The following is a 15,127-nucleotide window of genomic DNA, read 5'->3' on the forward strand; positions in this document are numbered from 1 at the left end:
TTCACAATAGGATAGTGTGATTTGCCACAACATTTCCCATTCGAACTACGAGCTCTGCCTACCAAAAACGATGCGAGCTACGTAAACTACGCCTGTTGGGTGACAGGTAGCACCACTTCTATTACCGGCTAGTCGGACAAAGTGAATTGATGGTAGTCAAAGCCATCCCAGTTTACGGTAATGAAATGTAAATTGGGAACCTACGGTGACTTCTTGAGATCAGTGTAAGAATCAAATCGTGCATAATTTGTTTTGCTTTTCTCGTGTCATTTAGTGCTTTTTCTGATACTGATGCATACGTAGAATCAGATCTAAAATAAAGGTGCCCATTTACACGTTGCTATTTGCATAAATAGTGTGACAGTTTGTGCATAAGCTACGTACGAATTTTCATTTGGATTTAAATCAGACGACCCAAGTTCGAACCAGCGAGGTTTTCGCGTCGAAAATTGCCTTCTGCAGAAAACTGATGCGATCTGTAGTGTAACAATGCATTAAAGCTGAAATGTCTATTGAACAATTTCTACTTAATGATTATACACATTTTTCGGTAATTTTCTTCTGCTTTTATGACTTAACATATTTCAGAGCGGGAATTTTTTAATACGAGATTGAAGTATGCTTGAACAACATCCTTTCCAAAGTTTAAGTTCTTTATACGGATTTTTCCAGGACCCTCTTCAAAGACTGACGCGCTGAAAATAAAGTGACTCATGCGCACACGTTTGCGCTGTGATTGGTCACCGCGCGATGCCATTACTCTCATAGCGTCTACAGGATGCCATGCATAGATTGTATGTTGGCAGGTGGACGCCATCTTCAATGCTGTGAAGTGTAATAATACGCCGGAGTTGTCCGATTATCTTGCGAACGACAAAAGTTTCGGGACTCCGGTTAATTGGTATGTGTTCTTGGTCCTATATGTGTGCTACTGTAGAGAAATAGAACTCTTATGTCATCTAGAACACAACAGAGCGGTAAGAGTTGGGTGTGGTACGTGTATAAGGTCGGATGGACTGTCAAAGTGAACTGATAGCGTAAAGAGTGTTTTTTTGTCCTCTCTTCAACAAGCCTTGAGATACGCCAGAAGTTAATGATTCAGTTCTTTACCTTTGGATCTCTATACGAATAAACTATTTGCGATCGTAATATTATTTTATTAGTTGTGTGACGAAAACCAATACAATGGCCGCGATCGATGAGTGTAATGCCCCCAGTGACCGATTTCTCAAAGTTTAAACAGATACTTTGTGTTTAGTGTGATTGTTGAACCTAGCAGTGACGCGTTTATTGGTAAATATCTACGAGCTTCATTGTTTTCGTCTAAAGATTGATATAATGTGAATGAGTTGTAAGATTTATTGAACAACTAGGCAGTTCGAGTGGAATGTGTTTTGTCGGTAGCTTTGATCTTGTATGTGGGGATATTCTATAACTTTCGGAACTACTGATAACAGAAGCATTGTATAGAGTTTCTCGTGCCTTAGGGTTATAGTGACTCTCACAGTTATGTGATTGGAGTTGTCACTTCGAGGGATACGTACACCTTATTTAACACAAGATACCTCGCAGATATTGAGGTGCTTAATATGTCTGTACATTTCAGACCTGAATGGTTGTACGGTGTTATGCCAGAACTTTTGACGTATCAGTAAACTGGCTCGCAAATACATGAACTGATGTACTGTATACAGATGTTCAGAATAAAACTGCTGGCTACAGTGTGTAATCTTCAGACATTAAATTCACCGAAAGCAAACATTTAGTAATGAGTATTGCTCAGAATCGAATATTGTGAGATTCAGTATGCCATCGAAGCACCTGTTGGTTGCTATTGATTATGACTTGTATTTTCAGTAGCCTAGCAAGACGTCACTGACCAGCAGATGTATCAATGAGAGTTTTCAAACAATCATAACTCATCCGACTCAGTTGATTGACTTAGAGTATGAAGTTAACATTATAAACCGCTGTCAAACTTTATTTGCTCTCCTACTTTTAACTATACACATTTTGTCGAAAATTTATAGGCCAGATGAGAAAATCAGATAAATGTTGAATTTAGTGAAAAGAAACAGGGATAAGCCTTGTGAAAACTAGTTCTTGTGCAGCTTTTAATACCATCTCCTGTGGGGAAGAGGACAGTATTAACTATTATTAGTCATATGTCAGGATATCTTCAGAGGCAGATTAAAATGTACTGTTAAGACTCCCTCCCTCACCCCATCCTACCCCAAATCTTGATTGTTGCATAGCCTGAGGTCTAAGATCAGTGAAAGGAGATAATTTGTGGGTTTGCAAATCCAATGATTGTGAATGCCAAATAAAGATTGTGGTAATATTGATCTGCACGGAGCTAGGTGGCGCAGTGATTAGCATAGCACACTGGACTCTCATTCAGGCCGACAACGGTCATCATGATTTAGGTTTTTCGTGTTTTCCCTAAATCTCTTCAGGCAAATGCCGGGATGGTTTCTTTGAAAGGGCACAGCTGACTTCCTTCCCCATCCCCCCGTAAACCGATGAGATCAGTGACCTCGCTGTTTGGTCCCCTCCCCCCACAAATCAACCAATCAATATTGACCTGCAACATAGCATGTTTACTTTCACACCATATTTATACATACATACATGAACCATGGACCTTGCCGTTGATGGGGAGGCTTGCGTGCCTCAGCGATACAGATAGCCGTACCATAGGTACAACCACAACGGAGGGGTATCTGTTGAGAGGCCAGACAAACATGTGGTTCCTGAAGAGGGGCAGCAGCCTTTTCAGTAGTTGCAAGGGCAACGGTCTGGATGATTGACTGATCTGGCCTTGTAACAATAACCAAAACGGCCTTGCTGTGCTGGTACTGCGAACGGCTGAAAGCAAGGGGAAACTACAGCCGTAATTTTTCCCGAGGGCATGCAGCTTTACTGTATGATTCAATGATGATGGTGTACTGTTGGATAAAATATTCCGGAGGTAAAATAGTCCCCCATTCGGATCTCCAGGCGGGGACTACTCAAGAGGAAAGAAAACTGGCGTTCTACGGATCGGAGCGTGGAATGTCAGATCCCTTAATCGGGCAGGTAGGTTAGAAAATTTGAAAAGGGAAATGGATAGGTTAAAGTTAGATATAGTGGGAATTAGTGAAGTTCGGTGGCAGGAGGAACAAAGTCAAATAGGGGTAATGCAGGAGTAGGTTTAATAATGAGTAGGAAACTAGGAACGCGGGTAAGCTACTACAAACAGCATAGTGAACGCATTATTGTGGCCAAGATTTATACATCTTTTGCCATTTTTGTTCACCTGTCATATCAATTAAAACATAAGGTAAATTCAGATAATGTGTATAATGCACGTGTGTCATAGATGTACTATAAAAGAGGCAACTTTTACTGGCCTCTTATAAGGAAGTTGACTCCACAGATGTCGACAACTACTGGCCATTGTCGCTTCTAACATTTAAATTTTTTGAGAAGGTAATGCACTCAGATTTCACCTGTGTGGGGGGATGGAGTTCCTTGCCAACTATAGTTTACATTTCAAAACGGAATTACTGAGGCAGATATTTTTTACGTACAGTGAACACGCAGTTTTTATAGTTATGACTTGTATACTGCATTTTGTTGAAGCCATTTGTCTACTGCAATATTTTGTTTAGAGAAGTTAACTATTCTGACATACATTGGTCAGCCAGTTTGGTTCCTATTTAAAAAAAATAGGGGGCAGCAAGTTACACTAGGATGTCTCAAATAATACAAATATAAAGACTCTTCATCTACATGTGAAGAAATCACAAAGCATATTTCGCAGAGTTCGATCATGGTTCTATTACTGTTTTAAATTTTGTGTGAATGAAGCAAAATTTTAGAACTTTATGCCAATGCTACTAGTAATGTGGCCAAGCCGAATGAAGTGTCAGCAGGGAAAATGGTAAAAGATATTTTTCTTAGTGAAGTGTTTCCCAAATGAGCTATCTGTAAACTTGGAAAAACTCAACTCATTTAGTTTTGTACTGTCAAAAATACTTCAGTGCCTAGTATCAAATGTAGAGAAAACAGGATTGCACACTTCACAAATTATAGAGAGTTGTCCTATAGTAGAATATCAGTTAATGACAAATTTAATCAGGCAAATTTCACAAATACCAGGATTTAACAATTTGTAGGGATTTGAAATGGATTGATCACATAGGCTTAAATGTAGGTCAGGTAGGTGGCAGACTTCAGTTCATTGGCAGGGTACTGGGAAAATGCAGCCAGTCTACGAAGAAGACTGCTTACAAAACATTTGTGCTTCTCAGCTTTGAATATCTCTCAGGTGTGTGTGAGACCCATACCAAATCATATATTGGTCATATACAAAGAGCAGCATGTGTGTTCACAAGTTCAACTAAGTCCCCACTGTCTCGAGTTGCATCATAACTGGCCCATACCCCTGCTCCACATTGTGTTGTTTTCGGTATCTTATAAACTGCATTTTACCATCAGCTGTTTATTGTCCCATCAGTCATATACTGGTTTCGGTTATCAACCGTCATCCAGGATTTATGTTAAAACAGATTAGTTAAAAACATCCCATATTCGTTTGAAGTTGAACCACAGCGAAATTATCCACAATTGTATAGTCAGTTTGTCTTAGAATCTTGAGTCATATTTTATGTCAAACAGAGACACATCAAAGCAGTGTAGTTTGTCTAATATATGTGCATGATATGCACAAAAATTCTTGTAGAATATTTGCTATTATGTCGGGCATTTTTCACTATCTGTTAATTTTTATAATTATAAAATAATTAAAAGCCTGTGCTGCAGAGTAGCCTGTTAGTACCACAAGCTATATTTTACATTAACATCTCTTGGCTTTGCAACTAATTCTCAAGTTGTCACCTACAACCTAAACAAGATCTCTGGCTGTGCTACAAATCAACACAAAATATGTATATATAATGTGACACAAAATATGTATATATAATGTGATAATTTTTTTGGGAAAGGGGGCCACAACTCTCTCTCTCTCTCGCTCTCTCTCTATACACACACACACACACACACACACACACACACACACACACACGTGTATATATTCATTCTGCCTTCCTCCATACTTTTTGTTAGGTCTGTTTATTGTATTAACGATTTTCTAAAAGAATTAAAAAAAAAAAACTGCTGTGAGAACAAATCCAGAGTGTTGGCCATTTATATTTAATTTCGTGCTGACATTGAGTAAAATAATATAATAAATTTACTTCAGTATTGCAGAATAATCATTGAACATCACTTTTTCTTTAACACAAGCATAAATATTTTAATTATTCTTCTATAAAGGAAATGTAATGGACTAGTATTGTATTTGCAAACTACCGTGTGAACTTATTTCCAAGTGTGGGGCATTTTAGTATGATAAGGAATCTATTTTTTATATTGCCCACTTTTATCGGTTCATGGGTATGTAAAAAAAGTGAGTGGTGGGGCAATGTGTAGTCACAGCAACAGATACTGATTCTGCTTAATATCTGTGTTATTTTGTGCTTCAGGGTGCATGTAGAATATTTAAAATTAATTTTCTTGCTTATGCAGCTGTTGTGTGGCCGTTCAGCCACCGTAGTTTTTAGTATGAGCGACATAACAAGCAATTGTCCTTGTGAGGATGATATGAGTGTTGCCACAGGACAACTGGAGTGTGCAGACACAGGGCATGCTATTAATGGTGAACAGTGTTCTCAACCTCTTTCTGCACAGAAAGCATAATGCACCTACTTGCAGACTTGCACTGCACTGTTGTATCACCTTAAGCCCGGTCCACACGCAACGATCTGTCTGCGCAAACATCGGCGCAGATGTCTGTACATGCAAAAGATCGCTGCAAATGTGGTGTGTTCACACAACACAAACCCCAATCTACTACTAGCCCGCCATCTGTCAGTGTAGAAAAGAAATATCAGTGCCAAGCGACTACACTCCCCGTAAACATCAAAAATTTACTTCAGTTATTTTGAAATATAGAAATGGAGGAAGTTCTGTTGTGATCTGTGTTCGCAACTTGTGTTGCAAAAAACATTCAGACCAACCGCAGGAAACAGAGAAAGTGGTCAAAATTGTGTAGACAGTGGCTGCTAAAGCGAAAGCAGTTTTCTAACGTAAATTTACTGCGAGAGTTGCAGGGCGAACCTAACGACTGGCGAAATTATTTGCGGATGGATGTCGAAACTTATAATTATCTCTTAAAGCTTGTAACCCCTAATATTATGAGAAAAAAATACTTGTATAGAGAAGGGCAATTTCACCCCATGAACGGCTGGCGGTAACATTAAGATTCCTAGCAACAGGAAGGAGCTACAAGGATTTGTAATTTTCAACTGCAATATTGAAACAAGAGTTGAGTGAAACAATACCTGCAATTTCTTCAATTGCAGCATTGTATGCTGCTGTCTTTTTGTCTCGGTCACTATATTCTTTACTTTAATCTTCCACAAACATGGGTGGTTTCTATATATTCCAATGAATTCATTTACAAACTCTCGAGAACACTGACGAGTATCAGCCACTTTAATGCCCTGTGCACACAAATACAAACACTAGACTGAGCAAACAGCTGTTTCGCGCCAGATTTGCGGCGATCTCCTATCCACACGCTCCAACTTGTCTGCGCAGATGTGGTTTGAATCCACAGATTTGAGAGGTTTCGCTCAAACCTCCAATTCCAACTTCCAGGTTTGCACACACCTCAGGTTGGTGCAAATCTTCTGTCCACACGCAACGATCTGTCTGCGCAGATGTGATTTGCGCAGACAGATCGTTGCTTGTGGACGGGCCTTTAGTTGCAGCAGTATAACTCAACCACAATATTTTTGCACTTGCCCGTTCTTAGAAAAACATGGTGACATTACAGTAAACAAGTAAAGTGGTGACTAAGGAAAGTGCATCACACTGCCAGTGCTCTCAAGTCAGCTGTGGATATACGCGCTGATGTATGATAAATAAGATGACCAAAGCACCCTCACTCAGGTCTTATAATACTGATGATGCTATAATCACTATCACTTTTGACATATAAAATTGTTTGGATTGAAGCTGTACTCTTGTGGAATGTTTTTCATTGTACTATTTAGACCAATTCTTGAAATTAGGTAGCCTACTTTGTATGTCTGCTTTGTTAGTAAATATTCTGAGAGTAGTTCTTAACTTTTAAATCTATCGAAATTTTATGTTGAACTGCACATGTATGTTTACTTATATTGGTATGAGTGCACCATTTTGAAGTATGTAATAGCAGCAGTATGTTGTCATGTAAAATAAACACTATTAATCATGAAAGCAATATTTTGGTGAACATGTTACTTTGCTCTGCATTCACAGGATGTTGACTCATGTTGAAACATCAGATTGCAGAGTTTCAAATTGTTATAGTATGTATGAAACAAGGGAGCTGGTATTTTGTTAGTGGTCTCTCAGGTTTCTGAATCTCATTTCTGTTTTCGTGAAATAGTCTGCATTTTTGTTGGGCATCATTGGCAGAGGTGAATCTGGTTCAGATTACATTTTGTTCTTTTTGGGATAGTTTCAAGTGCATACTGTGTATGTACTGCTGTGAAAACACATGAAAAAAAATGTATTTATCACTGAGCATTGGTTCATTATTTTTACGTGTGAAAAGTGCACCAAACTGTTTGGCTGGACTGTTTCTTTGCAAAAAATTAAAATGCTATCCATTTGATTTTCAGTTAATATATTGTGCTGTTCATTGGTAACCTCTGTTGTAGGAATTCCTTGAAGATTCCATGACACCATGAGTTACCAGATGCAGCAGCCACAGTCTAGACTTAGTAAGTATAATATGTTGCTGTAATTGAGTATTTGTGGATGCATCTTAAACATGGTATTTCAGTTAGTATGCTGTTCACTCACATGTATTTCCGTTATGAAGGATAACAGAACAATGAAAAATAAAGGTTGCCCCCGTTATGCAGATTTGTATTTTCTATTAGAATCTGAATGGAAGAACACTCCCTCCTTTTTGTACTCGAGTAAGAAATTGTTTGGTTTGTGATGTATCTTGTGAAAAAGCATTCCATCCTTTATGAAGTTCAGAAATATCAAAACAGTTTAGCTTTGTATGTGACTTTAGTTAGTTTTTAATAGTTCCATGTTTACAAAGTTGCCCACAATGTTAGTGTTTGAGAGACAAATATAAGAAGCATTGCAGAAGACAATTTTCTTCAGTGTTCAGTTTTGCATGACTTGAGGTGAAGCACTTTGTGATTAAAACTGTGTGGCAAGTATAAGTTCTTGCTTTCTAGTTTGGAATGTTTTTGGCTAATTCAAGAAGACCAACTACACTTGAGAGAGCTAGAAAGTTTTAAAACAGAAGAGTAAAATCAACTTTTGCACATGTCAGGGTTTGTCTATTTGTGTACTGGCAGCTAGACCTTCAGTCCTCAGTTTGGAACACCTTTGCCATGTCTGTAAATATAAGGAGCTAATTTCAGTCTTAGGGGAAACTCTCTGTTGAGGTCAGATTTCAACAGCAGCCTGAAGAGAATTGTTGCAAGCTATTGCAGGTAGGGCAATGTGTTCTGTATGTCAGACAGAATTTGTTGGGCCTATCTACACATGCAATTAATACTGTTTGTAAGACTGCTGTAGAATGAAAGTGTTTCCTTATTTATGGGTGAGGTGCCAAAGTCGTAAAATAAGAAATGTTTAAGATGATATTGCCTCTGTTGGATCAAAAATTCTGTTATACATGATGGTACAAAGAAATGGGAAAATGTGAAACAATTATAAAAAAAATACAGAAGATTACAAACTGAATTTGATGCTGAAGTGTGTGTTCCACAAGAGTAGAAACTCCATTAGGGATCTTTTTTAAATATTATGTCATTTAAGTGCTCTGCATTTTGCCATATACATTCACTAAGCCAATTCTGAATATTTGCACAAGTTGGGCCAGTGTGTTAATCTGGTTTATTGGTGATGTTTTCTTCAATCTAAGTCTTTAGCTGGGCCAAGTTTATTGGTGTAGTCCGGTACACAACACTTTTCAGATATGTCCACAAAAAGCGGTCAAAGGATTCATGGTCTGCAGTTTGGGGCAGGCAAGCGATATCGACATTCTTTGGAAGTATTGAGACGTCATACTGACAGCAGTGTCTCCTTCATCTTTAAAGGAATAAGGGCCCATCACCCCATGGCGCGACACTACAGACCATACAGTAAGGCCCGTTTCACACTGGTGACAAGTCACCAGCGACGGTCTCCAACAGAGATACATTCATTTGAACTGGAGCATTCACACCGGGACGCTACACAGCCTCGCCGAGCTACTGTGACGCAGCAGTTACTCACGCTCGCCACATGTGATGGACAAGGTCACTGTGTTCACAGAAGTCACTGCTGGACATGCATTAGTTTGAATTGGAGTCTTTGCACTGGGAGACAGAGCCACAGATCAGACACAGCACTGCAGATTTGGCAACAGATGGCAGTCATTTTTGAGAAAATGACACAAAACACTCATTGTACATTATACTGTACACATTATAGCCATGAGTTTAGATTTGATTAACAATGAAGATTTTATAAGTGAAGTAGAAAACCGTCCTGCTATTTGGGATGTCAAAAGTGTTGACTATAGCAACAAAGTGGTGAAAACGAATGCTTGACAAGAAATTATAACGAAATTTGTGCCTGATTGCAATGAGACTAGCATGGATGAAAAAAAAAAAAACAAAATTGGTATGTTGTATGTTCTTTTTTCAAATTTAATAACCTATTTTTCGGACCATAAAAGACTAGCGAAATGTAGTTGCTACGCCTGTAAAGGCTAGGAGGGTAGTAACCTTCAAGCACATTTGCATCCCTCACCCCTTTTCTTTTGCATTTACCAGTATCAAGTGTACCTTTATCCAGTCTTAATGTGATAAGAAGGGACAAAATGGATTAGCATGGAGAACCATGAACTCACCCCTACAGGGCAAATGAAGAAGAAATCTAAAGAAATACTTATATTTCAAAATTTTCATAACAAAATTAAGGGTGCGTCTTATCGTCATCTTATGGTCCGAAAAATACAGTTAAAATATCATTGTCCATTCCCGTCATTTATCAAATTAAGTTTTCGATATTCGGAAATACTGAAAAAACTTCTTCTCATCTTGTCTCTGATCGACATAGAGTATAAAATAATCCTTTCTCCAGCCGATCACGTAGCAGTGGATATATGAGTAATGAACATTTTGTCTTCATTCTCCTCCTCCTCCTCCTCCTCCTCCTCCTCCTCCTCAGCCTCCTCCTTAGAAGTACCAACAAAAGTTCCTCCTCGCTCGAGTCCATTTCACTAAGTTATCAGTTGGCAATAACTGCAGTGTTGGACACCAGAGATCCAGGAGTGTTCATCACAATTACCGGTGACAGGCACTGGTGACCATCAGTGTCAGAGTGTGAAACAGGCCTAACTTTAGCACTGGGTAAGAGACCCTTATGAAGCACTTCAGGATTCACCTGTGTCCAGTAAGGCATATTCTCATTATTCAGAGCCACTTAGGTGAAAATGGGCTTCATCTAACATTCGAAAATTTTCAGTGAAATTGGCATTCTTGCTGATTTTAGCCAACTAGTTTCCACAGAATCGCACATGCAATACAGATGGTTGTTCAACAATCTGAAGCTTGTAAGAATGCAATTGTGAAGGCTGTGAAGCCTCTTTGCATGTTCAGGTGTCAGAGCCCCAGTGATGAGCCAAGTTCTCACCACTTCAGCTTGCCCAGAATTAATGTTTTTTGGGGTACATACAGACAAGACACACCACTAAGCTGTTTTCAAAGTTACAAACCCACGTTTTGTTTGTGTGTGAAGAAGGAAATTAACTGTAGGACAGGATTTTGTAATGCTGCTGAAACACTTTTTTTTTTTTTTTTGCAGCTGCAACACACTTTTTTTTGCAGCTGTCACTAAGCTCCCGGGTCAGGTCAGATTTCTTCATCAGTCCGAAGAGAGTTGTTGCAAGCTAGTGTAGGTAGGGTAAAGTGTTCCATATGGCAGACAGAGAATTCCTTGATACCAATAAAGAACAAAGCTCTGTCAGCACATTGGTAACATGCTTTTACAGCAACCATACTCTCTGCACAGCTCCACTGCAACTGAATGTCCGTCACTGTTCCACTTACTGGACATGTTGAGGGTTGCCAGTGTCAACGTCAAATGTTACTGTTTCTCTGTGCTTCTCCATAAGTAAAATTAATGGTGGCTTTTTCATTCAACATGAAGTGATGTCACTCAATTCATGTAAGAGGCACTGAGTTGTTAAATATACTAATGCTGTCCTCGGGTTACAGAAATGCTTGCTCATTTGTCAAAGATGGAATATAGTAATTAAGCACTTGTGTGTGAACCAGAATAAAAACTGAATGACAGCTGGTAATGGGGCAGCAACTGCCATAGAACAACCAATTGGAAAAGTCTTCTTCTGTTTTGTACACCGTTGTTACACGAGTCTGAACCTCATGTAGCACTTACCATACTCAGTTACAAACAAAAATTATGGCTGCTATCATAACCATGAAGATTTGTTTTCTGAGTATGCTTAGTTTCTTCATGCATCAAGCTTACATTATTTAACAGGATGTTTGTAACTAGCAATAAAATTGATTATACGATTATGATTCTGCTCAGTGTCTTCTGTACCACATGTTAATGGTAATAATGAGTATATTCAGTATGGAATCTCAACTGTTGCCAACACAGCCATATTGTGTTGATGAATATCAGCAGACATTGTCCCTCCTCCCGCCCCCCGCACCATATCTTTGCCCAACTGAGCAAAATTAGACACCAAAAATGCCACAGCGCATGTGTTGAAGCATTATATTGTCTTACATAGCTGCAGTATGCTTGGGAGTTCATACTGTACCGCCACTATATTCTTGTTTTGCTGGCTGCCTTGTGGTTTTGATGTGGGTTGATGTGTGAGGACATGACTGAGAAAACCTTGAGTTTTCTATGGCAGAAGAGATACTGTGGGGGATAGGGCAGTGATTGTGTCCAGTTACCAAAAGACACTGAATCTGGTGATGGTGATTTGTCGAATGGTTTATAAGGACATGGAGATTTTTTTATTTGTTGAGTATGGAGGAAATTGTGAGAATTGATGGAAGTTAGACTTACTTTTAGTAGCAAAACCAAGTTATATACATGCAATTAATTTTCCTCATAATTTATATTTTTAATGAGGAACCAGTGTGTGAGCCCATGTAGAAATTTGCCACCTGTAGCAATTACTTCTTACAATTTTAATTGAAATGTGATAACTGAAATGAAAGCAATATAGTTGTGGTACTATGTAAACTTCTGATTGTTGGATTAATCTTTTGCATGAACTCCTGTAAATTTTGATGGTCCGAGAGCTCATTGTGAAATTGAATATTGACACTCACTTATGAACTATTGATTACTCATTAACTTTTCTCCTTAAATCTTGCATCTAATTGACTAATTTAATTTGATTAGAAAGAAATGCTCTGGAAACTGTTTGTCTTTGCAGTTGTTATACTTAAGGTAGTTCTAGAGATAATGGCACCCTTTTGAATTACTTTCTATGCCACATTTTGCACTAGAAAGTAACAAGAAAATTTATTTCGATAGACACTACTTTCCTGCGAGAAATAAAGTAATCAGTAACTTCTTCAATATTATTTGTAATAGTTTTATGTAACACAAAATCTTCAGTTGGTGTAATACCTATTTAAATCTTCACTAGCACATCATTAACACACTGATTGCATTTTGGATGCTGCAACCAGTTTTCTATTCTGCTTGTTCTTACTCTTTATTTTCCAAATTTATAAGCATGGCACAAATATTTGTTCTTTGTCTGAAGACACAAGCAATGCAGCATACACCATGTTGCCTTCTGTCACTAGTCTGTTGGAATTTTTGTGATAATCTTTTTAGGAAAAGACACAATCATCTTTCCTATGATCTAAATGACAGCGACTGTAGGAAACGAGTAGTCTTCCCTGAAGGCAATAGGAAGTACTCCGTGCAGCTTTATACAGCTAATTTTCAGTGTATGTAAGGAAATGATCCTTTTATTTGTTCAACTACTACAGCTGTGAAAAATCAAAAAGAATGCTGTAATTAGTTTCAGGAAGTGTATCATTATTATTGGTTTTCAGCTTTCATTAACTGGTTGTGGAACTGAAGTAGTAAATTCTTTAAATAATTCACATTTACTACAGGCAAGGAAGTCCTTATGGATAAAATTTACAACAGTGTAGTGAGATACAATTGTATTGAAAAGTGTGTGTGTGTGTGGGGGGGGGGGGGGGGGGTGATGCTACTGTTTCGAGTAGTACTCCATGTTCAGTGAATTGCAACTTGTGATGGAAAAAAGGTGGAGTCTAAATAGAAAGTAAAATTCAAATATTAATAAAGCAAAAGACTGTCACATTATTAGCTCCTTCTGAAAGAACAGTTGCCACCAGTCTGAAAATAGTAATCCATTCATTGATGCTTTGGCCTCCCAAATTTTAAAGTTAGTTCCAGTAATGAGACAAAATGAGAATGGAGGAGGACTAAAAAGGGATCAGAAACTATTGTAACATTTCATCTCTTGAATAACTTTTCAACAAATTTGAAACACATTTGGGTGCATTTCAGTGCAACAGGCCTTTTGTCCTGACTTTGGGAAATTACAGAGCTTTTACAAAGCCATCTAAATATTGAACTTCCATTTCGAATTAACTCAAAAATTTTTAAAAGATCACATTGCCATTTGATTATTTTATTGTTTATTTAAGTGCAACCCAGGTTTCATTCTTTTATGCCATTTTCAAGTATTTGATTTTATATCTTTAACAGGACATTTAACATGTTGTCAAGCTCAAAGTTGACCCATGTGGCCTAACAATGTGCTATGTATCCTACAATATATGTGAAAGACATAAAATCAAATACTTGAAAATAGCATAAAAGACTGAAACCTGGGTTGTACTTAAATAAACAATAATACAGTCGAATGGCTGTGTGTTCCTTCAAAAAAATATCAAAAACTGTTTGAAACACACAACTTGCTTAAAAGATAAACAGAAAATGAGGAAAGGAAGTAACTTGTAAACTATCAATATGTACATATATTGATATTGGCAGTGGTAGCAAGCCAACTGTAACAGGGCCTTTAAAAAAAAAAAAAAAAAAAAAAAAAAAAAAAAATCCAAATTGTAAAATTTGAAGACTGGGAGACCCATCTAAATAGCATAAAAGCATCCTCACCATTTAAAACTTTTTCTAGTGCAGTGACTATTTCTAGTATAAATAGTGATATACATCAGTGTGCTAGTGAGGTGAAGCTCCACTCTAGTGCCTCATGAAATTTCAGCTTTGGTTCAGTCACCAAAGCTATGAAATGCCCTATGGTGCACAGTTGATAACATGTATATCATATTGAGATATGAGCACAAAGTTTCACTGTGATGAAGAAAATCCCAAAGACCTTCATTTTTGAGATTGCATTTAGTTTTACTGTATCCTGCTAAAAGTTCCACAGCCTTGGGATTTTCTGTATCAGCATCTGGATGCTTTGAAAGATTACCTCCCTTTAAGATGAAGTGATTTGTCATCATTGAATGCCCAACTGAGAACCAAATCATCATTTTCAAATTAAACACTCACAAAATTTGATTGTCTGTCATTGCCAGCTATTAATATTGTGATAGCTGTATACAATGTGACTTATTATTTCATGGCCATCAGAAAGTGTATTCGTGAGTTCAGAATTCACAATTTGTCCCATATGTGGAGTTATCATTTGTACGACACTGTAAATTTAAACTGTCTCCACTGTTTCATTTATAAAACTTAATTGACCAATGAATTCATATTTGCAAAAGCAAAGTGTGTCCTTGATTTCTGACAGCATAACAAAGTTCATTAACCAATTTTGCTTACCTGACAGTTTTCTAAGCTATTGTATTTCATTTGGTATGTCATTTGTGTAACAACCCAGTCTAAACACTTCTCATACTTCAGAACACTTTATATTATAATACATTACAACAACAGGTTTTACTGTCAAGTGGTAAGGCTTAACAAGGCTGCTAATGAATTTTCAAAATTCAAGATTTGCTTTCCATTTTGT

At 37.7% G+C, this 15,127-nt stretch overlaps 1 protein-coding gene across 3 annotated transcripts in view; it reads left to right on the forward strand.

The window, feature by feature from the left end:
• The first annotated feature begins 653 nt into the window (after positions 1-653).
• LOC126198284 (armadillo segment polarity protein) overlaps positions 654-15,127 on the forward strand; it is a 91,724-nt gene continuing 77,250 nt past the window's right edge. For 2 of the 3 annotated variants that reach the window (XM_049934710.1, XM_049934709.1), the window contains exons 1-2: positions 746-901; positions 7,755-7,817. In XM_049934710.1, coding sequence (XP_049790667.1) covers positions 7,781-7,817 — 37 coding nt within the window. In that variant the 5' untranslated portion in view covers positions 746-901; positions 7,755-7,780. Of the gene's footprint in view, positions 902-7,754; positions 7,818-15,127 lie in introns of all 3 variants that reach the window. The other variant, XM_049934708.1, reaches the window with a different exon arrangement.

Source organism: Schistocerca nitens, chromosome 1 (genome assembly GCF_023898315.1).
Source record: "Schistocerca nitens isolate TAMUIC-IGC-003100 chromosome 1, iqSchNite1.1, whole genome shotgun sequence".
NCBI classification, from domain to species: domain Eukaryota; kingdom Metazoa; phylum Arthropoda; class Insecta; order Orthoptera; family Acrididae; genus Schistocerca; species Schistocerca nitens.